At 45.6% G+C, this 23615-nt stretch overlaps 1 protein-coding gene across 10 annotated transcripts in view; it reads right to left on the reverse strand.

The window, feature by feature from the left end:
• The window catches only part of FRMPD4 (FERM and PDZ domain containing 4), an 843299-nt gene that overhangs the window by 38643 nt on the left and 781041 nt on the right, over window positions 1-23615 (reverse strand). For all 10 annotated transcript variants that reach the window (XM_053891835.1, XM_053891836.1, XM_019417876.2 and 7 more), the window contains one exon: window positions 5490-5535. In XM_053891835.1, coding sequence (XP_053747810.1) covers window positions 5490-5535 — 46 coding nt within the window. The remainder of the gene's footprint in view (window positions 1-5489; window positions 5536-23615) is intronic.

The following is a 23615-nucleotide window of genomic DNA, read 5'->3' on the forward strand; positions in this document are numbered from 1 at the left end:
CTCTCCCTCTTTCAAAATAAATAAACATTAAAAAAAAAAAGTCCTACTACAGAGCTAAAGGGATGTGACAGTGGTGTTCTCCTCAGTATCTCTGTAATTACAGGCCAAGTTTAGTAACGATTAACAAATCGTACAGCCGTGAGTTCATTTGCTGTCAATGTGCCATTTTTTAGCTGAAGGGAAAACATTATTCTCCCTTAATGGTTTTAAGCAGGAGATATTTACGTTGGCATAACGGGTTCAGCACAAGTGAAGCGGCTGTAAGAAAGCTACCCAGAACAGACACTACTAATTAGGCGAGGTGCTTCAACGATGAAGCAGCCGCTGCTCCAGCACTGTTTGGGAAGGAAGGGTCCCACACGTGTTCAACATGGCGGATACTGAGGTGGATCCCTCTGTGCGTCTGAATTTGTAAATGTGCTGTTTGGCCGGATTTTCCTAAAATGGTCTACGTCACTCCTTGCCTCAATAAAAAAGTACTTCACAGGACCTAAGTTTGTCTTATGCCTATCATTTGGTACATAATCTTAGAAGGGATTGATGTTTTCATGGAAGTGGTAAGGTGATTAGCCCCTAAAGTAAGTGGCCCCATAGAGCAGAACTTGTCAAGCTGGGGGTGTTCCTCTCTTCTCTCTGTAGCTATAGCATGCCCATCTCTTATGGCCTCCTTGCTCCCATATTTATTTACCATGCCCTAATGACAAACCTGGAAAACCAGCAAGGAGACTAGATAGCCAAGGTAGTTAGTCAAGTAAATACTATTCTATGTGTATTTGCACGTCAACAGACTTGGGGATAAAAGTCCAAGAATTCATACAAGCGCATTTTTCTTGTTGTGGACTTGTGACTATTCCATGCAATCAACATCCATTTGAAAAATTACTTTTTGACCATAACAACATAAGCTCTTCATGTCTGAAGGTGACTGAATTAGAGTCAACAAGATAATGGCTTATTCCCCTGGCTGGAGTTATTTCTGGCACACGGGGTATGTAAACCAGGCAGGACTGTGGTTTTTACTCAGATCTCTTTTTGCGGCTCAAAAAAACGTACAATGTACACCACTCAGAAACCCGAGGAATTAATTCTTAGCAACCTGTAGACCTGTGGGTGCTGATCGCAAGCACTTCATATCCTGTGGTGGAAATGACAAGTAATTATCATCTAGAATAATCAGATTCTTTTGCTGTTAATTAATTTTGAGATCAGAAGGGCTCTAATCAGCCTCTGCACCTCTTTCCAAATTTGCTGTTGCTAAGGTGGCCAGAGTAGACGGATGGTGTGCTCCTGATGCTTTTACTTGCTCTTAGAAGTCACTAGAACATTGTTTGAAAAAAAAAATCACATAAATAAGAGACATTTCTGAAACTGAAGCGTAAGGTCTTGAATTTGCAGTCCCTCTACGTCTATGGTACTATTGGCATAGTAGACACTGAGTAAATGTTTGGTGGGGTCTAACTAGCCACAGTCATCACGGGGTAACTTAGCTTGGAGTTCCCCCAAAGCAGAACCTGAGACAAGGAATCATGGGCAGGGAACAGTTATGGGAGGCGCTTCAAGGAAGCGTGCATAGGCGAGCAGGAGAAAGGGAGACGGGGCAGAAGAGGAAGCCAATGAAGCATTCTGTAAGTCCGTCACCACCGTAAGCAACTGGGGCTTAACCCTGTTGGGAAACTCCAGGAACGAGGCAGACCCCAGGCATCAGAGTTATCATGTCCGAGGAGGAGACAGAGAGCTAGGGCATGTGTTCACCAGCTCCTGTCAGTCAGTGATACAGTGGCTGCTCTTTTGGGAATGAGGACTCCTCAGCACCTCTGGCCTGCTGCACGGGCATCTGCCTGTGGCCAGAAAAAAACCCCACAGACAATCACCGGTCTCTCAGCTGGAAATTGGGCTGGCGTGCTCCACGTGACACATGCCAAGAAGATGTGGTCTGGGTGCCGATGCCATCTGATACACTGGGCCTCCCTCGGGTGCGTGGGACGGAGTGGAAGCAGGGCAGGAAGTGAGAAGCAGGCAAACAGGTCTGTCTCCTCTTTGGCCTAGAAACAACCCGAGTGCATGGGAATCGTTGTAGCTCCAGGGCAACAGCACCGAGACCGACTTCTCTCAAGTCCCACTGAGCTGGGACGGTGTGAGGGGAGGTAATCGAGACTCTTCCAATAATCTCTGTCTCAGGCCGCGTCAGAACTAGGGAGTTCTGGAAGTTCTAGACTTGGGAACCGTGGAAGGCAGGGTCAAAGGAAAGCAGGAAGGATCTGGCCAAGAAAGCTCTCTAATAAATGGAAACAGCGCAAGGAAAGGAGATGGTAGGTCAGAAGAAAACAAATAAAATCCCCAAGAAATCTGGAAATTCCTTTCCTAAAATGCCATCGTCATAGAATGGGGAAATACTACTAAATACAGATGAAGATTTATCCAGGAAGGTGCTGTGTACACAAGCAGAAGAGAAAACGATCGAAGTCAGTATGAAGCGTTTGGTCATAGGGTGTCGGTTAAGTAAATCTTGGTTCAGTAGAATATTTTACAGCCATGTATATGGTGCTTGGAAGGAATTCTGGATGATATGGAAACATGCTTCTGATCCGCTAAGTGAAAGAAGCAGAATAAAGCTGTATGTAAAAGATCTCCACTACTGACAGGGTACAGATCCAAAGACCGGAAGGAAATAGGCCAGTGGCTGACACTGGCTGCCTCCGGGGAAAAGATGTGTTCATACTTATTTTCTTGCGTCTGTGTCTCCTTCTATGCTTCCATCGCGTCAAAATGGGGGGAAGGAGAGAACCGTCTACAATACTTTACAAACGAGGCAGCAGCCTGTTAGGAATGACTTCTCCAAAAACTTCAGGAATTGTGAGACTCTTCTCCTGGGCCCGCTGGAGCTGGGCCTCAGGAAAGACTGATTTCCATGGCTGGGCTCGCTTTGGGTGCCCTGGGACCAAGTGCAGGGAGGCGAGAAGGTGTAAACATCCACTCTCTGTCTTGACTGGACCTTGTTATGCAGGGGAAATGCAACATAACAAAGGTTGGCCAGCAAGTGACAAAACAAATTAAAATGCTAATTTTCACTCTCCGCAATAAAGTAGACTTTATACACTTTCTTTCGGTCTGGTGGCTCATCTGTTTCAATAGGTCAGTCCTGGCTGCTGAGAGAATGTTCAGCAAATACACGGATCCCATATGTTTCTGTATTTTAAAAAGCGACGCACTGGTAGGGAAATCCAAACACAAAAATGTAAGTAACAACGTGTAGGCTCTTCTCCCACCTTCTTTTCTCTCTGAGTCCAATCGATCTATTGAAATGACTTGGGGGTTTCTACTCCTTCATTTCTGTTCCCACATTTCAGAGGAGAAAGCCACTTTGGGCCAGATCAGTAAGGGAAGACTCTAGGTGGGGCAGTGGTTCCCAAGTGGCGGCAATCCACCCCCCCCCCCCCGCCAAGGGACACTTGGCAATGTCTGGAGACATTTTTGGTTGTCACAACTCGGGGAGAGGGTGCTACGGGCATCTAGTGGGTAGAGGCCAGAGATGCCGCTAAGTATCGTACAGTGTCCAGAATGGCGCCACAGAACGCAGAGATCTCCAGCCCCAGTGTCGGCAGTGGTGACGGTAAAGAACACTAAGGTAGCATTGAGAGTTTGCGCGGAGGCTTGGAAGGTGAGAAGGGTCTGGCTAGGCCAAGGACATGTTGGGCTGGAGGATGCGGTGGGCATTTCAGGAAGGAGGGCTGGTCAAGGCAAGTCAAAGATGAGGATTCCCTCACAGCGGCCGGGCAGGGGGAGAGTGCTGCCGAAAGCAGGGGTGCAGCTACTGGCCAGCAAAGCAGGCAACACTTGCTCCTAAATGCTGCGGCTAAATGTTCACCTTCCACATGGCACAGTATCAACAGCCACCTGAACTTGTGGAAAGTTCCAGATCATCTATTACAGCAAGTTCCATGACCCACTGATAACAGTGAGTGTTCATATGAGTAACCTGTGAGTATTCATGCACCCTCAACTGGCAAAAACAGCAAACAAAGCCACAGGGCACAACCCCACACTTAAGTGGCAAAACCCTTGCTCTTTCTCCAGGTTTATGGCACGGCATGAAACATTACGTCACGTTGCCACAATAACCTGGTTTGCCATAAAACGGTTCTGATCTTGCTGTGTAATAGGTTATAAAGTGGGAAGAGAGAATTCAGGAAAGACCATATAAACTTGAAGTTCCACCAGGAAGTTACGGTTGGTCGGCCACTCGGTTATGGTAGACATTCCCATTGGCGTCACCTAACGTATTTGTCCACTGTGAAGAAATGAGAGCGTGGACAGATTTGAAGAGGGTGTGAGTGACAGCTTGGCTAACTTGGTAAACAATATAAAAAGAGACTAGCGGTTTGGAAGGAATCAAAGAGAAGGGACTAAAAGTAACGGTCACTGGTAAACTAAGCTTTTATTACAAGTACTTATGTCCTGGATGGCACAGTTTGTTTACTTGGCTAATTGTTTACTCGGCTAATTCTATTCGTCATCTTATCAGAATCTTGAATACATATTTTTTTCGCGCCGACAATGCTTAGGCCGTGGTGTTTAGGAGGAGAATGCTGGAACACGGGAGATGAAGAGGTTGGTCAGGAGATGGAGTGTGGCAAAGAGCAGAGCCCCCAACTGCATGGGGAAGAAAACACAAGCGTAAACGGGTGGGAATCTTTGCCAATCTGCGCAAAGGCCACACAAGGTAGTGACGGTCAACGTTTGGGGGAAAATCTGCAGGAATTTGCTAGGGTATTTTTTAGCTCAACTGCCAATGTATGGGATTCACAAGCAACAGCAAATCTATAGAAATAGAAAGTAAGTTAGTCGTTGCCTGGGACTAAGGGTGGGAAGGAAGCAGTCACTGTAAACGGGAACGAGAGATCTCATTGGCTGAAGGAACTGTTCTCAAACTGCCTTGTGGTGATGGCGGCATACCTCAGTAAATTTGCTAAAGATCATTGAATTGTACACTTAAAATGGGTGGATTTTAGGATACACAAATCATACCACGATAACGTTGTTATAAAAAAAAAAATCATGGCAACTGAAGGCAGTAAGATTTTAATTGTTCCCCACCTTCCTGACCAAGGCTGCTGAAATCACATTCTGACAGCCGTATTTCCTCTGACAACCACCCTTAAAGGGGAGTCTCCCTGAAATATGTACCAAATTATTTAGAAGAGGATATGAAAAAGGATGATGCTAGAATGTCCTACAATTAAATATTCCCATTACATTTGTGATTCTTAAGCTGGTCACACACAAGAAAGTGTGTTCCTTTCCTTTCTCTCCAATGAGTGGGTTTGCTATCACGGTGTATAAAATACAAGCACTGAAGATTTCTGAACTCGAACTGTAAACGCATGCGGTTTTTCTCTGCTGTTACTCAACGTCATGGTTTCACTGGGACTGGGACGAGGAGATGGAATCCTGGGGTCATACAGTGGCACTTTTACTCACAGGACACTTACAGGGTAAGGCTGAATGACAGTGAGGAGGATTGATTCTTTGCAGCTTCTGAAAGAGAAAAGAAACAAACATATTTATGAAATGCACAGAGGCCGGACTCTTAACAGTGACAGCGTTCTTTTGAAATGAAACGTGTGAGATATTGGCGAACGTTTCTTGGGCTCCCAGGCAGCGTAAATCAAAAAGCTCAAAAGTGGGCTTTCAGACCGTGGAGAAAACCAAAGTCAAGTGCTCAGCCAGTGTAACAAACAGCCTGATGGAAAGCTTCCCGTGTGGTTTATGCTGAGCAGCAGGACCTTCAAATAACACTCGCCGAGGGAAGGGCTGTTTTAGAAGCCTCATCTCAATCAGTCTCTGCACTTTCCCCGGCTCTCAAAATCGAGTCTCGCCATTTCATTTTAATTTTCTAGAAAAGGAATCCATTTTTAAAAATTCGTAACAGCGGTATCTTCTCAGGGCCAGCGTCATGAAAGAAAACGGTCAGTGTAGGTTGCTTGTGTGCAAACAGCACCCCAGCAAACATCACATCCCCATACTGTGTGGCTCACAAAGTCCATGGTAACAACGCCCAGGACATTGGGCCGACACGTATTCAGATGGGCACTTATTGGGAGATCTTGTTCATGAGGGGGAATACGTTGAACAACAACTCAATCCCAGGAAAGAACTCAACCCCTCAGGGAATAGTTTTCCTTCCTTCCTTCCCTTTTTAATCTGAGTAGGAGAAAGGTCAGTTGCCACTTTGTTGAGGAGATGCTGACTTTTCCTACGTTAGGTTTTCATTAATTACCTGCTGTTGTGATTTACTTCCGAATGGGTAAAGTAAAGGGGATCTGTTGCAAGGCTGTTCCCCAGAAGAAGCCACTGCAAATCGTATTTCTGGCAATAACTGCATGGTGGCTAAATGTGCCCGCATCAGGCTGGGTTGGACCAGGTTCTACTAACTGGACCACGGCGGCGGGGTGGGAGGGGTGGTGGGGGCGGGCGGTGTAGGGAGTGAGGTAGGGAATACGGTGGGGGAGGAGAGAAATCAATGGAGCAGAGAAAGGAGGAACACAACTCAAGAAACTCAAGGTATCAGAGATTAGGATGATGGTCATGGTGGCAGGGTGGGGACGGCACATGGTTGACTGTGGCCCACATGCTCCCATGAGTTCCCAGTTGCCAAGGGTTGGCAGAAAGCTCCAGCAGCTCAAGTAGGCAGCCAGTATTTTCATTAGAGGCCTAGAGCAACAGTATAACGATGCCAGAATTGAGTGGCTAAGATGAACGATCATGCATTTTGCTGCTGGGTGTGCGGACACACGTGGTGGTTCAGGGGAGCGGTCTGGCATCATCAGGCAAACTTCAGCATCGCATGCACCATGACTCAGCCATTCCATTCTGGCTTATATCACAGAGAAAGTCTGCCGTTAGCCTTTAGGGACTGCGTGGAGGTGCGTACCACAGAATGATCCAGCAAGAGGAGGCAGAGGCTTAGATGTGCCTGGTAACTACTAGGATGGGGCTTCAAACGTAGTGTAAGAAACCAGATGAGATAGATAACGTAATACCATTCGCAAAAGCTCAAAACACGTGTGCACAAAACAGCAGCACACATCTGGAAGAATGCAATAAGAAAGGACGGGGTGCACACTCAACATGTTAGAATAGTTTTTCTCGCGGGGGGGACAGGAGTGGGTGTGAATCTAAACAAGTAAAATCAGAGGAGAGGGGCACGGCGTGGGTCTACGATGACGATCCTTTATACCATGAAGTGATGAGTTTGATTAATTTGACTCTGCACGTATGGCTTAATTAAAAAACTCACAATCTGAAAGCGGATGAAGAGATTTGGGGTAGACACAGGTCAGCAAACTTACAAACTGCTTAAGGAGAGGCGGCTCCCAGAAACCTCTGACGTAATCCCTAATTTGCTCACCAGGACAAGGGACAGCCAGCCTCCCCACTCTTTGGGGCTGTTCCACTGCAAACAACTACCACTCACTCGGTGGATGTAACACAATGGCACAGCCCACACTGATTCCACACAGGCCTCTGCATACGAGGAGCACACAGGCAGAAAGCAACACAAACAGGAACAAAGGGACCTCTGGCGTTTGTGCATGTGCCACGGCAGTGGGCCTTTTCTGCCCCATTCTGCTCCCAGGGCCCTCAGTAGCAGGCACTGGGTCCCGGGGTTTCATGCTCTGGGCACAGCTGATCGGACGTGGGGGTTGGAGTGAGCCAATCAGATTTCCTTCTCTGCAGAATCAGAAGCAGCACAGAGGGTTGGGAGCTGAGTCCCAGGCACGGCTGAATAAGACTCACCATTCTGTTAGAAATCAAATAAGATGGAAAAAAAATCTCAATATAACTATCATCAGTTGTGCGAATAGGCTTTTATCTCTGTTTTCTCTCATCTACAGGTACTTAATTATCACCTGCCAGATGTGAAGAATGAACTCCATAGTGCTGTGGGTCCCTTAGGATTCCTAACTCAATCCCAGGAGGGGGGGAAAACCGGAAGCCATATGTGTTCATATGTTACAGGATGCTAGGACGACTGAGGCAGATTCAGCCGAGGCCTCATGCCAGCAGACGCCAATCACCCTTGCATGTTAGAGCGAGGTGCTACAGGACTTTCAAAGGAGGCACTGAAAACCAGAGTTTGGGACCCTTAACCCCTTATGCACCTTGGAGCCTGACTCATCACTCAATTAAGAACAACAACAACAACAAAGGCGACTGGGGGAGGCTGGCGGAAGCAACACACGCCCAAAGAACAGACGCTACATTTGGGAAATTCCTCCCTTTCCACGGAGGCAGGCCCAAAGTGTGCAATTCCTGGCACCAATAGGTGGGAGATGCAGTAGAAATGGTACCCTGGAGTCATTTAACAAAGGCGTCTTGCCCAACTGAGCCTCTCTACAGGTGAGAGAGCCTTAGTAGAAACATACAGAAGCTGAGGACAAAGAGTCAACTTTCATTAAACTCCATGGATAGAGGAAACCAATGCCAGGTTACACGGGTGCCAATCAAGGGAGAACTTCCTGGCTTTTTAACTCACTGTCCTGGTTCCATGTTAATGTGGAAGGAGCCAAAGCTAGAGAAGAAGGTTGGGGGATGCCCCTTAACCCACCGTAGGCTTCCCAGGTGGGGAGTAAGGGGTAAGGAAGGCATCTCGTGGAGTTGGGAGTTTGGACTACGACATGACAATTACACGTTGAAATCACAGATTACAAGTTGTCGTGATTCCAAGTGTACGAGTGACTGGAGAGTTTTTCCAAACCTGCTAAATCCACATATGGGGCCTGCCTGGGAGTTTATTGAAGGCCAAGGAAGCGCTGGCCCTGAAGAGCTGTCATGGATGGGCAGCAGGGAAGAAGAACACAAGTGCGATAGGATTCTACCCTCTGAGGGCTGCTTGCTACACTCCTCTCTAATTTCTCGCTCCTTAAACTAACTTGAACAGATCATATTCTTGGAGTCCAAACAATCCTTGACTAAGACAGTGAGTGCTCAGGGCTCTCAGAAGAAACAATAAAGGCAAACACAAGAGTGAGGATAGATGGGCACACAAGGCTGTGGGAAAAATGCTAATTTCCTCTAGAGCAATGCCCAGTGGCACTGTATTTATTTGTTCCCTTCTGGAAAGGGAAGCAGATAGGCCCAGCTCCAGTGCAGTCTCCTAGGAGCGGGTAAGTGTCTGGAGAAGGACACCTGGTATGTGGCTCAGACGCTAAGAAAATCAGCACAGACACTGTATTAGCTCCCCATTGCTGCTGTAATAAATTACCACCAACTTAGTGGCTTAAAACAACACAAATTTATCACATTACAAAGAAAGGAAGTCAAAAGTCTGAAATAGGGTCTCTCTAGGCTAAAAATCAGGGTGTCAGCAGGGCTGCACTCATTCTGGAACCTTTTCCAGCTTCTAGAGCCTTCCTGTATTCCTCGGTTCATGGCCCCTTCAAAACCAGCAGCGTAGCATCTTCACATTTCTCCCTGGATCTTTCCCGCCTTCCTCTTTCCATTATAAAGACCCTTCTGATTACATTGGGTCCACCCAGACAGTTCAGGATAATCACCCCATTCTTAACTGAATCACATATAGAGTCACAGGCTCTGGGGATTAGGATGTGGACATCTTTGCAGGTGGGAACATTATTCTGTGCTACCACAGACACTAGCTTTGTTACTGATCTAGTGCTACATAACAGATTACCACAAACTTAGTGGCTTAAAACGACACACATTTATTATCTCACAGTTTTTAGGAGGCAGAAATACGAGCATGGCTTCACTTGGTTATCTTTTACAATTTCTCTCATGAGACTGCCATCAAAGTGTTGTCCAGGGCTGAGGTCTCATCTGAAATCTCGACTGGGAAGGATCCACTTTCAAGCACACATCTGTGGTTTTTGGCAGGATTAAATTCCTTTTTGAGCTGTTGTACCAGGGACCTCCGTTCCTTGCTTGAGGTTGGACAGAGGTCACTCTTAGTGTCTTGCCACATGGGTGTCCCCAACATGGCAACTTGCTTCATCATAACCAGCAAACTCTCCTTTGGAAGATTGGAAGTTATAATCTTCTGTAACATAATCACAGAAATGACATCCCATCACCTTTGCCACATTCTGTTGGTGAGAAGCACATCAAAAGCCCCACCCAGATGAAAAGAGAGGGGAATACACAAAGGTATGAATAGCCAGAAGCGAGGATTGTTGGGGGCCACGTTAGATTCTGTTTGCCACACTAACAGAAGGATTCATAGCTAAGTGAACTGTAAGTACCTTGAAAGTGGTCTCCACCCATGAAGTCACCTCACATGAGACTTTTTTTTTTCTTTTGGTCAGCGACATCAGGGAAAAGCATTTTTCAGTATGTTAATTTGAAAATGGGAGGGGCACCTCGGTGGCTCAGTCAGTTGAGTGGCTGGACCTTGCCTCAGGCCACGATCTCAGCAGTTCCTGAGTTTGAGCCCCACATCTGGCTTGCTGCTGTCAGCCTGCCAGCAGAAAGCCCACTTAAGATCCTGTGTCCCCCTCTCTCTGCCCCTCCCCCACTAGAGCTTTCCCCAAAAGAAATAAACATAAAAAAAATAAATAAAAATGGGAAACATGTTTCAAAATATGTACGTTATATTGAGGGCATTTCAAGTTTTTGTGCCTATAGTAATTCTCTGCAAAGTGCTTGAAACATAACCTAGATTGATTTTAATTTTACCAATTAATGAGTAAATGAAGTTATCTGAATTGAAATAAAACATTCCAGTATGTTATTTTCTTTTTTTATAATTTTTTTAATGTTTATTTATTTTTGAGAGAGAGAGAGAGAGAGAGTGTGCAAGCATGAGCAGGGAGGGGCAGAGAGAGAGGGAGACACAGAATCCAAAGCAGGCTCCAGGCTCTGAGCTGTCCGCACAGAGCCCAATGTGGGACTTGAACTCATGAATGAGATTGTGACGCGAGCCAAAGTTGGTCACTCAACTGACTGAGCCACCCAGGCATCCCACATTCCAGTATGTTATTAATCATCCAGACTGGAGATGTGCTTTTCTTCTGTTTCTCTTATCTTTAATTATTTCATTATGACCTGCCAGACAAGAAGAATTAACTTCATGATGTTTTGGATCTCTGAGAATTCCTAACCCTTAGATCCTGGACAGGGGAGAGGGACGGGGGTGGTGAGTGGGAAATAGATCTAAGCCATTTAAAAAATCACTTCAACAGAGAGATTAGAACTGAGAATGGAACAGGCACCAGGGTGGCTCAGTCAGTTGAGTGTCTGACTTCGGCTCAGGCCATGGTCTCATGGCTCATGAGTTCATGAGCTCACGGCTTGTAAGTTTGAGCCCCACGTTGGGCTCTGTGTCTAGAGTCGGCTTCGGATTCTGTGTCTCCTCTCTCTCTGCCCCTCCTCTGCTGGCACTCTGCCTCTCTCAGAATAAATAAACATTTAAAAAAATAAAAAAAAAAAAAAAGAAATGAGAATGGGAGGTACTCCATTCAAGTAAGCAGATAACTTCTTTTTACGAAGACCTAAAACAGCCAGGGACATTAAAAAATAGAGTTAGGGGCATGCTTAGAGAAGTGTTATTTCATAATAAATCAGAAGTGAATTTTCCACTTTTGAAGAACACTTTCAAGACTGTAGTACTAAGAGTTTTGAAATTGTTGAGTTTGTTCAAAACACCACCTTAATCCCTGCATCACAGTGTTGACCTGCAGAAGAAAATATAACTGCTGCTATCAAATTTGCCTTCAATTCTGCCACAAAAATCTCTTCGTACCCCTTTGTGACGGAGTTGCTTGAAACACACTCGGGACATCCAGCATCAGTGTTTGCACATCGTGCTTTGGCAACACATCCCATTGTTAGCAGTCAGGTACTCTCGATTTCTCCCTCTCTCCAGGCCTGGCAACCATCAGCCTACTTTCTTTTTTCTTAGCGCTGCCTCTCTCACTTCCCATTTACATGAACTTAATATCGCAATATATAATCATATCGGCACGCGCTATTGTATATCTCCTTCTACACCAACTAAATAGGTCCCTTGAACAACTCAGAGATCGGTACATATGTACATATGTGAAGAGCATTGAGATTTCCTCAGAGATTGGGAAAACCAAACCAAAACAAACCAAAATAACTATTATATAGGAAAATACTGGATGTCAAAATTCAAGAGTCTTGCTTTAAAAAAAGAAAAAAAAGCCCAAATAAGTTAACTATAAGGTTTTAAAGTTCAAAGTGAAGTAAAGACTCAATCCACAGAGGCTGAAAGGTTAGGCTTCTGAAAGGCAAAATAAAGAGGAAATTTAGGGCTATATATGAAAGGATTTTTTAAACTGTAAAATGACATTCTAACATAATTCAAAAGATTGATGGGCGGTATTTTTATTTGGCAAGAGAGGTGGTAAGGCACAGAGAAGGGGCATTTGAACTCTCCCTACTAAGGTAAACACATGCACACATCATATTCTTTCTCCTTTTCGCACTTCAGAGTTCTTCAAAGAGATCAGCAAAATATTCTTTTCTGCAAGCTAGTGTGTGCACCTCAGCCCTCACACTCTGCTGCTGGACAGCAACTGATGATGGAAATAAGAAATAATGAAACGAACAGCATTTCTGCAGTGACTCTGTGCTCAGAAGAGCCCTTCTGCAATCCTAGGGTATCGGTATCGCCGTGGCTTCCTTTCTATTTTTTTCTTCTTATCTGAACCAGGAGATGTGGAAAGAACATTAAGATTGTTATGATCTGATAAGCAGCCATAACATAGTCTGCCTGGTCACTTGCTGACAAAGCTGGAGGAAATAACGCTGCCCTTCACTTTTAGAGAAGTTGTCACAGGACTACTTGGAATGGAGGTTTAATGCTTCATCTCGTTGACCTTTCCGACGCCCTGAACAGAGACTCTGATTACGCACTGTATCCATTCCTAACATGTGCTGAAGCCATTAGCTGGAGAGAATGGAAGCAGCTAGCAAATGACCAAGCACTCAAACCAGATCAACACAGTAAGGCTAAGGGTGATCCGTCGTGGACTCTGGGAAACATTAACACTCTATAGGTTGTTGCTGAATGGAGCCTTTACTTTGATAAATGCAAAGAAGAATGAGACTATTTGTTATTTCTCAGTTTTGTTCAGGGGATGCTGACAAAGAAAATGTGCATAATGAAGCCACTCTAGTCATCAGGGCCAAAAAGACAGAAGAGATAGACCAGAGAATCCACTTGTCCCGTAGCACTGGCTGGGCTTCTACGGATTCTACAATATCTCTCCCGGTACCATTTTACCCTTGAGAGAGGGGTTCTACAGCTGAGTGAAAAACACCACCAGTTTGGTAGCCAAGGGGACAAATGAGGAGAATTTGACACAAGACCCTTCTTGTGCAATACGGTAAAGACTTCACCCTGAAACACTGGGTGATTGAACTGTTCATCGTCTCCAATCTGTGCGACAGAGGCCCCAGACATGGCCCTCAGTGAACCACGCCTTTTGGCGTCTGCACCTTGTGTAGTCTTCTTCCCTTGAATCGGGGTTACTTCTGTGACTTACTTTTGAGAAATAGAATAGTGTGGAAGTGACACTGCAGGCCTCCTAGGCCTTGTTTAGAAGAAGCTTAGAAGCCTTACAGAGACCCATTCCCTGGGGATCTTAGAAGGCTCACTCAGAGAAGCCAGCTACCAGGGAAGAAGGCCAACGACCCCGGAACGACCATGATGTGAGGAAGCTGGCCATGTGGAGACAGGGGACCTGCCTGGCCAGCTGCAACTCTGTCAGCTGCCTGAGTCCAGGCAACAATGTGTGAATGAAGAAGCCACCTTGGATGTCCGAGTCAAACGAGCCCATATATGACAACAGCTCTCGTTGGTTCTTGACAGAAGCCACACGAGTGATATCAGTGAGAACTATCTGAAGCCATTTCATTTGTTGGGCAGCAATACCATCTGTCCACAAAGATTTCGAAAACCATGTGTTTTCCTTTAAATGATTATTTATTTATTTCGAGAAGGCGGGGAGGGGCAGAGAGAGGAGAGCAAGAGCCCCAAGCAGGTTCCGCGCTGTCAGCGCAGTGCCCGATGCAGGGCTCAAACCCACGAACCGGGAGGTCGTGACCTGTGCTAAAATCAAGAGTTGGATGCTTAATGGACTGAGCCACCCAGGTGCCCCCCAAAAATCTGTTTTTTAAATAATAGTCAGTCAAAGGGCTCAGATGATTTTGAAATTGAACATGTCTCCCTTATCAAAGTGTCCAATCTAATGGCTCTCCAGAATGCTGTAGTGCAGAGTCATATTTAAAAATAAAGTGTCTTGATCTCACAGTTTGTGGGTTTGAGCCCCACATCGGGCTTTGCACTGACAGCACAGAGCCTCTTTGGATCCTCTGTCCCCTCTCTCTCTCCCCCTCCCCTGCTCACACGCACTCTCTCTCTCAAAAACAAATGCACATTAAACAAAATTAAAAACTAAAATGTCAGGGGGTGTGCCTGGATGGCTCAGTCAGTTAAGTGTCCGACTTGTTTTCAGCTCAGGTCACGATTTCATGGTTCATGAGTTAGAGCCACGCTCCTGGCTCTGTGCTGACAGCACGGAGCCTGCTTGGGATTCTCTCTCCCTCTCTCTCTGCCTCTTCCTTGCTTGTGTTCTCTCTCTCTCTCTCTCTCTAAATAGATAAATAAACATCAAAAAATTTTTTAAAAAATAAAATGTCTGTCATACAAACTGAGCTCAATTGCAGATTTTGGAGACTAGGGTGGAGGAAAAAGAACTAACAAATTTAGGAGAGAAGAAAAGACCCTACCAGAGTCTTGGACTAAACGTGCTTCACTATAAAGAAGAATTTTGAGGGCACAACTGGCAGTGTATCCTCGGGTATGTATTTGAACTTGGCAGAGCAAGGATTAAAGCACATTGTAATTTGAGGCATAGAATTAAATGAGTCCATACAACCAATGACTTAAATATAAACCTAGGGAGAAACCAGAATTCTTTGCAAAATCGAATTCACATTTTAATGAATGTATTTAAGGCTTCGGCTGGGCTTTTCTTTGTGAAGAATATTGGGTCATTAGGTTAAACTTCACATAAACGATGCAGTGATTATCAAAATTAACATTTTAATGAGAGTGTCCCATTTCAAGCACTTTATTTTGTTATATTTTTTAAACTGCTGCAGTAAAATTTGAGGTTAGGCACTCTAGATTTGGAAACTGTTTTCGGGCTGACCTAAATTTTCCGTCTATTTAATTCATTTTCTGCTGAATGAATGTTGTCTTTGGCCTTTGAACTACTTACCTTTAACTAATGGATGAAACCGGTACTTACATTTAAGCTTTACAAAGGGCAGAGGGAGCTCTTGAGAAAAAATTTCAATTATTTTGTATACACATATGATACTGAAGAGCTCTCACCTCATACGTTCCTTTGATAAGTATTTACTGATACATCAGTGATTCTCAATGGGGAACGATTTTGCCCCGCAGAGGGCGTCTGGCAATGACTGGAGACATTTATGGTTATCACAATTGGGAGCTACTGGCATCTCGTAGGTAGAGGGCTGGGACGACGCCAAATATCACAGTGCACGGCACAGCCCGCTGTGACGAAGAATTTTCAGCAGGAAATGTCAGTAGTGTCAAGATCGAGAGACCCCGGGCTATGTCAAACCTACCCCTCAGGAATAATCATTATCCTGACTTCTAACACCATGGAAGAGTTGGGCCCCATTGGGAACAGTGCATCAATATACTCCCATAACATAAGCTATTTACTTTTCTTTCTTCTTTCACTCGACACTGGGTTGGAGATTCATCCGAATGGCCACGTGCGGATGTGTGAATGTGCCACCATTTTTAAATCCCTTTTACCAACTGATGAACGTTTGGGTGGTTTTCCATTTGTGAGAAGGAAGGGAGACGATTCATTTTCAGAACTACTAAATAAAAGTGCTGTCCGGTTAACAGGTTTACAACCTACTGGCCATAGGTACACACCATCCCGCTCAGAATGGAGTCCCAAACCTTTAGACGCTTCTCTTCCTGGCTCTTCTTCTTCCTCTTCCCCTTTTGCGGGCTTTGCAATGAGCACGCGCCATAGAATAAAGGGAGCGATTGGAGCTGTAGAAACAGTATTGCTCTTTAATAATAATAAGTAAATAGCTTATGTTATGGGAGTATATTGATGCACTGTTCCCAATGGGGTCCAACTCTTCCATGTCTTTTGGTAATTCCTAGGAGTGGGGCTGATATGTCCAGGCGAAGAAGATTGTGTTATTTGGCCATGCCATTCTTTTGCCATCCTGTGACACAGATATCTCTTCTGATGAACTCTACTAGCCTTCTGTTACCTTCTTCTACTCTTCTTTGTGTCTGACTGAGCACCAAGAATGTCTTAAAGTTACTTAGAAGGAGTTAAAACTCTGTCATCTTAGAGGGGCGCAACAAGGAAGGAGTGTGCAACATTCAACTCACCCCAACTAAATCGTGCAAATTGTATCAAAAATGATTGGGAATCTCAGTTTTCAAACCACACCCCATGCAACCCTTCCGAGGCAGGGACTGACTCTCCGCGGCTTTACGCACTGGGATTGGGGGGCAGGTTTCTGTGGAAGAAAGGGCGCCACTGTTAAAAGCAAATAACAAAGCCAGTGGACAAAGATTGCTACTGGCTCATCAAATTCCAAAAGGCCTCAATCTGCAATCCTAAATCTCCTTCTGAATTTCCATGAAGGTGCCCAGCTCCAACTCTTTTGGCTTCAACTTCAACTTCTTTTTTTTTGTCTCTCAATGAAAAATAAAGTTGATAAAAAATAGCAAAAAAAAAAAAAAAGTAAACTTACATTGGATGAGGTCGCTTTTCTGCTCTTTATATTTTAAGAATGGCAATAATACTGCCTGCCGCTTCACATTGCAAATGCAGAGCATTTCAGTAATAGTCGCATCGCTCTAATAGATAAAACTATGATCCCCATCTTCCTGATAAGAAAATGAGGCTCAGACAGGTTCCAGTGGCTTTACTTTCCTGACCCTAGACTTTGGGCTTGGCCAGGACGTGCTTTGGCCAGTCCAAGAGGTACAGAAGCGACAGTGTGCCAGATCAGAGCCTGCTCTTTTAGAGGCCGTATGTGTTTCCGCTTGCCCGCCTATGCCCTGTGTCAGCACCGACCTACAGGACCCTAGCCAGGCCCCTGGTCCCAGGAGGATATGAGAGGTCCAGGTGGACCTGATCGTAATCTGCAGTTTCCAGGCAGGCCTTCTGGCCAAGATTAGCAGAGCCACCCCAACCAGTTTTCAGATACATGAGAGAGAAATGCTTATTTCCAGGCACAAAAGGACAACTATCATAAGATTCCACTTAGGAAATCTCCGGAATAGGCAGATTCATAGAGCCAGAAAGTAGATTAAAGGTTATGCGGGGGTAGGAAGAAGGGGAAAACATCAGACTCAATATCTGGTCTGCTGAATAAAAATCTCACTACGTGAAAAGTAAGCCATTGGGTCAAGGAAGGAACTGATGGATGGGGCGGAGAAAAGAGCCCATTCGGAAGTGGCTCGTCCCATCTCAGGGTCACTCCCGTGGAGGCACTGCCATCGTGGAGCATATGAAGGGACAAGAAAAAAAATCCAGGCAGCTCGAATCACTTTCGAACCATTAAAAAATGCTAAGCCAATACAAATTTGGGGCCCAAAAGACTGCAAGAGATTAATTAGAAAGAGACAGGGAATGTCAGCTGCCAAGTTGAAGCTGTTAGAAAGAACAGTTCATATCCCCAGTCGATTCTTGCAAAAAAAAAAAAAAAATCACATTGTTATGCAATTCAAATCAATTTGCCTTGAGAGTTGCTTTCCATTTCTTAGTTTCAAAGATATTTATGTTTGATTCTGCCCTCTCTCAGCGCTCACTGCACCTTCTGTGCACCAGGCCCACATTGCCCTTACAATACGGGGATTTCACATATTTTTAAACGACAGAATTCAACAGAAAGCCAGGGACTCTAATGGAGTATGTGGAAGCATCACAACCGGGAGGTGGCAGTTAAAGCCTTTTTTTATACATAAGCGGAGGGGCTCAAATTGTTCAAGAAATGAGGTGTTAGCCAAAAATCGCAGCGGCAAGCCATGTGACCACGAAATGGAAATAATAATAATGGTAATAATAATAACAGGCCTGTTCAGGGAGTTGTTGTGAGTAGGACAAATTATAGATGGGTGAATTGCTTTTAATATCTTGGCACAAAGGTATTATGTAAATTCTAGTTCTTTTTCTTTTCATTATTTTTCCTTGAAGACTGCCAAAAAAAAAAAAAAAAAAAAAAAAGATCCTAGTGGGTGGATGAGAACAGGGATTGAGGGAGGAAGGGGAGAAAAAATAATTTCGAGAAGCAAGTGCTAGAGAGAAGTACTTCTTGGCCATTGCATTTGCTTGACTAAACTTTCTCTACTTGGGCCCACAGCGCCGGAGGGGTGAAGTGCTCGCGGGATCCCACCCTCGCCCCTGCTCCCACCCAGGAAGTATGTAGATGTTGCATCCGTTTCGCTAACCAAATCCTCTCCATCTCGTTGACGCAGCTATCGCCTTCACTTCCGACACCGCGTCCACCAAGTAGATCCGCAAGCAACTCTAAACGCCTGGTCCCAGAGGCTGACGCTGATACTCCGTGCTCTAGGAGATGGGCGCGCCAAGGCCAGTGGGTGCGACGCTTGTTTGACATTGACCGTTTCGGAAGGCAGGGCCGAAAGTTGGCCTGCTGCTGTTTGCGGTGAAAAGAACTTCTCTTGGACTCCGTGGATACATCCGCCTTTGTCAGATGTGATGATAACGAGAAGCTGACGGCGTTCAAACAACCGATACATGGGCCGGCCTTCGAGTTAATTCGCTTCATAATCATATTTGGAATAAAGAGCTTTTTTTTTTTTTTTATCAAGAAGTGGGATGTCTCCTGTCTCCTTTCCTTCTGGTCTATTTGGAAGCGATTTGAACCATGTCACTGAGGTATTCTGTTGATCACACACCACTTCTCTTCTCAAAGTACCGTAATGATTTCCAACTGCATTGTCTCTTCAAGTAGGCTTCCTAATCTTTGTCTCCCAGTAGAGGACAACCCCGTAGCTCTCCACTTAACTTACATTTCAGCTTTCAAAACCACTGGAATTTGGAGCGCCTGGGTGGCTCAGTCAGTTAAGTGTCCGATCCCGGCTCAGGTCGCGATCTCACGGTTCGTGAGTTCGAGCTCCATGTCGGGCTCTGGGCTGACAGCTCGGAGCCTGGAGCCTGCTTCGGATTCTGTGTCTCCCTGTCTCTCTGCCTTCCCCTGCTCATGCGCTCTTGCTCTCTCTCTCTCTCAAAAAATAAATAAATACATAAATGAATAAAAATAAAAAAATAAAAACCGCTGGAATTTATTGAACAAATGTTTGACAAGTCCCTACTATGCACCAAAGACTGTTCGAGGCTACATGGATACATCAGTGAACAAAACAAAAACGAATCCCTGCCTGCCTGCAGTTGCCATTCTATGGAATCATCCGGGACTTGCGCATCGAGCAGGGGATTCCCTGGTTGACCCCATGTGGGTGTGAGCAAGTCCCTCATACCTCTGGCCATTTGCGTTCTCATCCAGAAGATGCAGAAACTGGACAGAATCTCAGATGACAAGTGTCCCTCCCAGAGACCCAACGCCAGTTACTCTTTCCGTCCCCTGCATTAATCAATCTGCTCTGTTCAACGTTAGTTACCCAAAACTTCCTGAAACCTTTTCGTTGACAAGTGATACCCAGCCTCTTTCTTCAGAACTCTCTCCAAGAATCACTCCCTTGAAGTCTTCCCAGATTACCCCATCTGCCTCCAAACCTGCTGGTGTCCATGGCAACCGTTCAACATTCAGAGACAGCTCTGTAAGGGCAAGTGGGAGGAGAGACTGACTCTCCTTAAAGAAAAGAGGGAACAAATTGGGAAAAGAGAGAAGCACGTTGTTTTGCTACCTGGAGTCACAAGACTTGGATGTTTTTTATCAGAAGGCTACTCGGCAGAAGGTTCCAGTGTGGATAGCAATGGAGATGGCCAGGATCTATGTGGGGCCAGTTGGCAACATTCCTAGAGGAAGTACCAGTATAACTGAGCATTTATTTCACATCTACTGTATGCTAGGGACTGTGTAAAGCACTTCATACCCAGTATCTCTCCTGTACTCCCTTTAAGCACATTAGGAATGAGTTGTTATTATTCCCATTTAGAGATGAAGATACAGAGGATCTGGAGATGAAAATGCTTTGAGCCCGGGTGCCAGAGGAAAAAGAAATCCTCATTTACCACATGTATCCAGTCCTGCCATCCTGCTGTGGAAGGGTCCTTGCTATACACGCAGTCACAGGCTCAACCCTGGGGCAGAATCTGGGTCACGGGTCACGACTGATGCATTGCACACCACCCTGACCCGTAGGTCTTTGGAGATGGCAGTGCCTGCTGTTGCTGTCCTTTCAACCATTCCTGTTTTCCTTATCATTAACTCCTGTCCCCAGAGCCCAGAGGGAGAACATTCTGGAAGACACAGAGGACACTGTAGCCCAGGGAGGGAGTTGGCTCATTTCACCGCAACACAAAGAACTGCTCTTCCCCCACCACGCACACTGCATACTGTTAGAGCTTCTGTCTGAGCTCACCATCGCAGAGTTCCTGAGGAGAACTCTTGCAGGAGCTGATAGGATGCTCTAGAATGCTCTCACCCATGACTCGGGAAGCCTGGGAGTGTGCTGGTTGGCCAAGTAGGTTTCTAAATCAGGAGAACCTGACCCTTGTCCAGGTCGGCAGCCTCCTAAGATGGACTTTAGTCTCATGGGTCTCACAAGCACTCTTTCCCAGGCCCTGTCCAGTCACATAACACGGTCTCTTGCCCAGAGTGTGGGCCTCGGCTGGTATGGTCCATGTAGGAGATGAGGGAACACCGGAAACCATTTCAGTTCAGGTCATCAGAGCCGTGGCAGTTTCCATTTATTATTCATCACTGACTGTACCAGGCCTGGGTCAGGCTGCATGACCCTCATTATCTCCTCTCTTTAAAATAACTCTGCCAGGGAGTTTTCATTATTTCCACTTGCATGTGCGAAGACAGGCTCTCTTCAAAGAGGTTAAACATCTCATCCAAGGCTACACTGCTCATTTGAGGAGGAGCCAGGAATCCAACCCAGGCCATGTGCACCGACACTTTTTCCCCTCCATCCTTGGTAAAGTCATTATCAGTGTTTAGAGTGCCCACATCCCAAAGCTTTACCTTTCTCTGGTGGCTCACTAGAGCTGCCTACTAAAGACACTTGTTGGGTATATCTTACAGGCCCCGCAGCATGTTGCCATATTGTTTCTTTGGATTTCCATAACACTAGTGACAAGGAAGTATCACTTCCTCTGTTTGGTGGTCAGCTAAACGATGGCCCAGAGAGGCTGAGCAGTTTATGCACCTCATCCTGTAGAGCAAGGGTTGGCAGCTATAAAGCAGAGCGACTGCAGATGTCCTGGAAACACAGAACGGCAAGAGAACAATGCAACTTGTAAGAGCCAGGATGACCATCAGTGGAGAACCACACAGAAGGCAGCTTTTGAGCTGGATCTTCATGGATGGGTGAGAGCTCGGTAAGAAAAGTAGTTTCCAGAACACTGAAGGTGAAAACAGTTCTACGGGCAGGAATGCTTTGGGGCTGGTTAGGGAATAGTGTATTTCCAAACATAACAAGGACGCAAGGTGGGAAAGAAGGCTGGAAAGGAACACTGGGGACAGGTGAGGAAGACCCAGTTGATGCGCAGAAACCTGGTGAGAACCACCCTTCGGTAGCAGAGTCATTACTGAATGGGAAATAGCTGGCAGAAATGATCCTATGCAAAGCAAAGCAAGTGGGGTTACAGGTGCACATTTAAATGTATGGCTGCAATTTGTGTTTTTAGTGGGTGTCATGCAGCAAGGAAAGCTGTAGAATGCCTGTTGCTGCTATCAGAATTCAGAAGAAATACATTCATGTTTTCCAAAGGAAGCCAGACACAAGAGCAAAGGTTTTCAAAACCAACCAGCCAAATCTGGATCTCATTCATTCATATATTCATTCATTCACTTTTTTTTTTTGATTCCATAAACATTCACGTACCCGGAAGCATGCTAGGCTATAGGAATATGAGGAATATAACAGGTTCTCTGCCCTCAAGAAGCCCACAGCCCCAATTCGCGGATAAATATAACTGGAATGAAAGTGTCACATAGAAGCATATATGGGTACACGTGGAGGCATGGAGAGGAAAGGGGTCCCCTCTTTCCAGGGTGGCTGGGAGGGAAGTTACACTCAGGGAAGCACTTGCAAAGAAGGAAGATGCCTCAACTGGTCTTCAGGAAGAGTTTGCCAGGTGGGCAGGGAAATGAAGGAGATGTTACGCACCTGGAGTAGAAAGTCCAAAGGAAATGAGGTGGGAGAGAACGGCGTGCCTTGAATCTACGGAAGCAGCATGCACCTTATCTCAGATGACAGTGACCCTGAGGGGGGCTCTTGAAGCTGGGGACCGATACAGTCAGCTTTGTTGTTGTTGTTGTTAAGTTTTTATTTCAAGTCCAGTTAGTTAACATAGACAGTCAGCTTGATTTTTAAAAGTTCACTCGGCCAACTGTGCAGGCCCACGTCAGGGGCGTGGGGAGAAGGGGACTCAGTGATGAAGCCCTTGCCATGTCCCAGGTAAGGTGAAATGATGACTTAAAACCAAAGATGCAGAAACGGTGAAGAGGAAGTGAGATGTGAGGACGATTTAGAGGAAGCTGGAGTCCATAGGCCTCCGAGGCAATCCGAATGGTGTCCAAGAACGAAAAGCTGAAAGGCACAGATGGAGTTAGTGAAATAGAACCTATGTAGAAGGTTGTTCTCGAGCCAGGAGGAGCTGGGGCTCCCAGGTGTCCCTAAGGGTTAATGATCCTATTCACTAACTCCTAGTCTACATGTATCGGGACTGGAACTATGTGGGCTCTACAGGGACTGAACTTGTGCTTGAATATTAACAAGGTGATGGTAGTCTCTGAACTCTCGTTCCAACTGCTAACTTGCATATGCATGTTAACGAACAGGGGCACGTGTAGAGAAAATACATTTTTAAAATTTTTTTGTAAGTTTATTTATTTATTTCGAGAGAGAGAGAAAGAGAGGCAGAGAGAGATGGAGAGAATCCCAAGCAGGCTCGGTGCTGTCAGTGTGGAGCCCAACGTGGGGCTTGAACTCATGAACCGTGCGATCATAACCTGAGCTGAAACCAAGAGTAGGACGCTTCACCGAATGAGGCACCCAGGAGCCCTGGGAAATACTATTTTTGATGTTGGCAAGGAATAGAGGTAATGCCGATGAAAAAGCTGTAATTCTAACATGGCACATACAGAGACTGTTCGTAAACAGCTACAAGACAGACTGTGCCTTCCTGCTACGAGGAAAAATCAGGTTAAGGAAGACTAGGTACGGAGCTCCAACAGCTAGCCTGAAACAACAGCCCAGATCTCAGAAAACCTAGCAATGCCCTAATCCTCTCTAAAAGTTGACAGATTTTCAGTCAACCATGATAATATTTCACTGATGGAAAGAGGTTGTGGGATTTAGACTAAATTTTTGAAGTGTGCCTGCCACGTCT

Source organism: Panthera pardus, unplaced genomic scaffold, assembly GCF_024362965.1.
Source record: "Panthera pardus isolate Hobbes unplaced genomic scaffold, ASM2436296v1 HiC_scaffold_27, whole genome shotgun sequence".
In the NCBI taxonomy this organism is placed as follows: domain Eukaryota; kingdom Metazoa; phylum Chordata; class Mammalia; order Carnivora; family Felidae; genus Panthera; species Panthera pardus.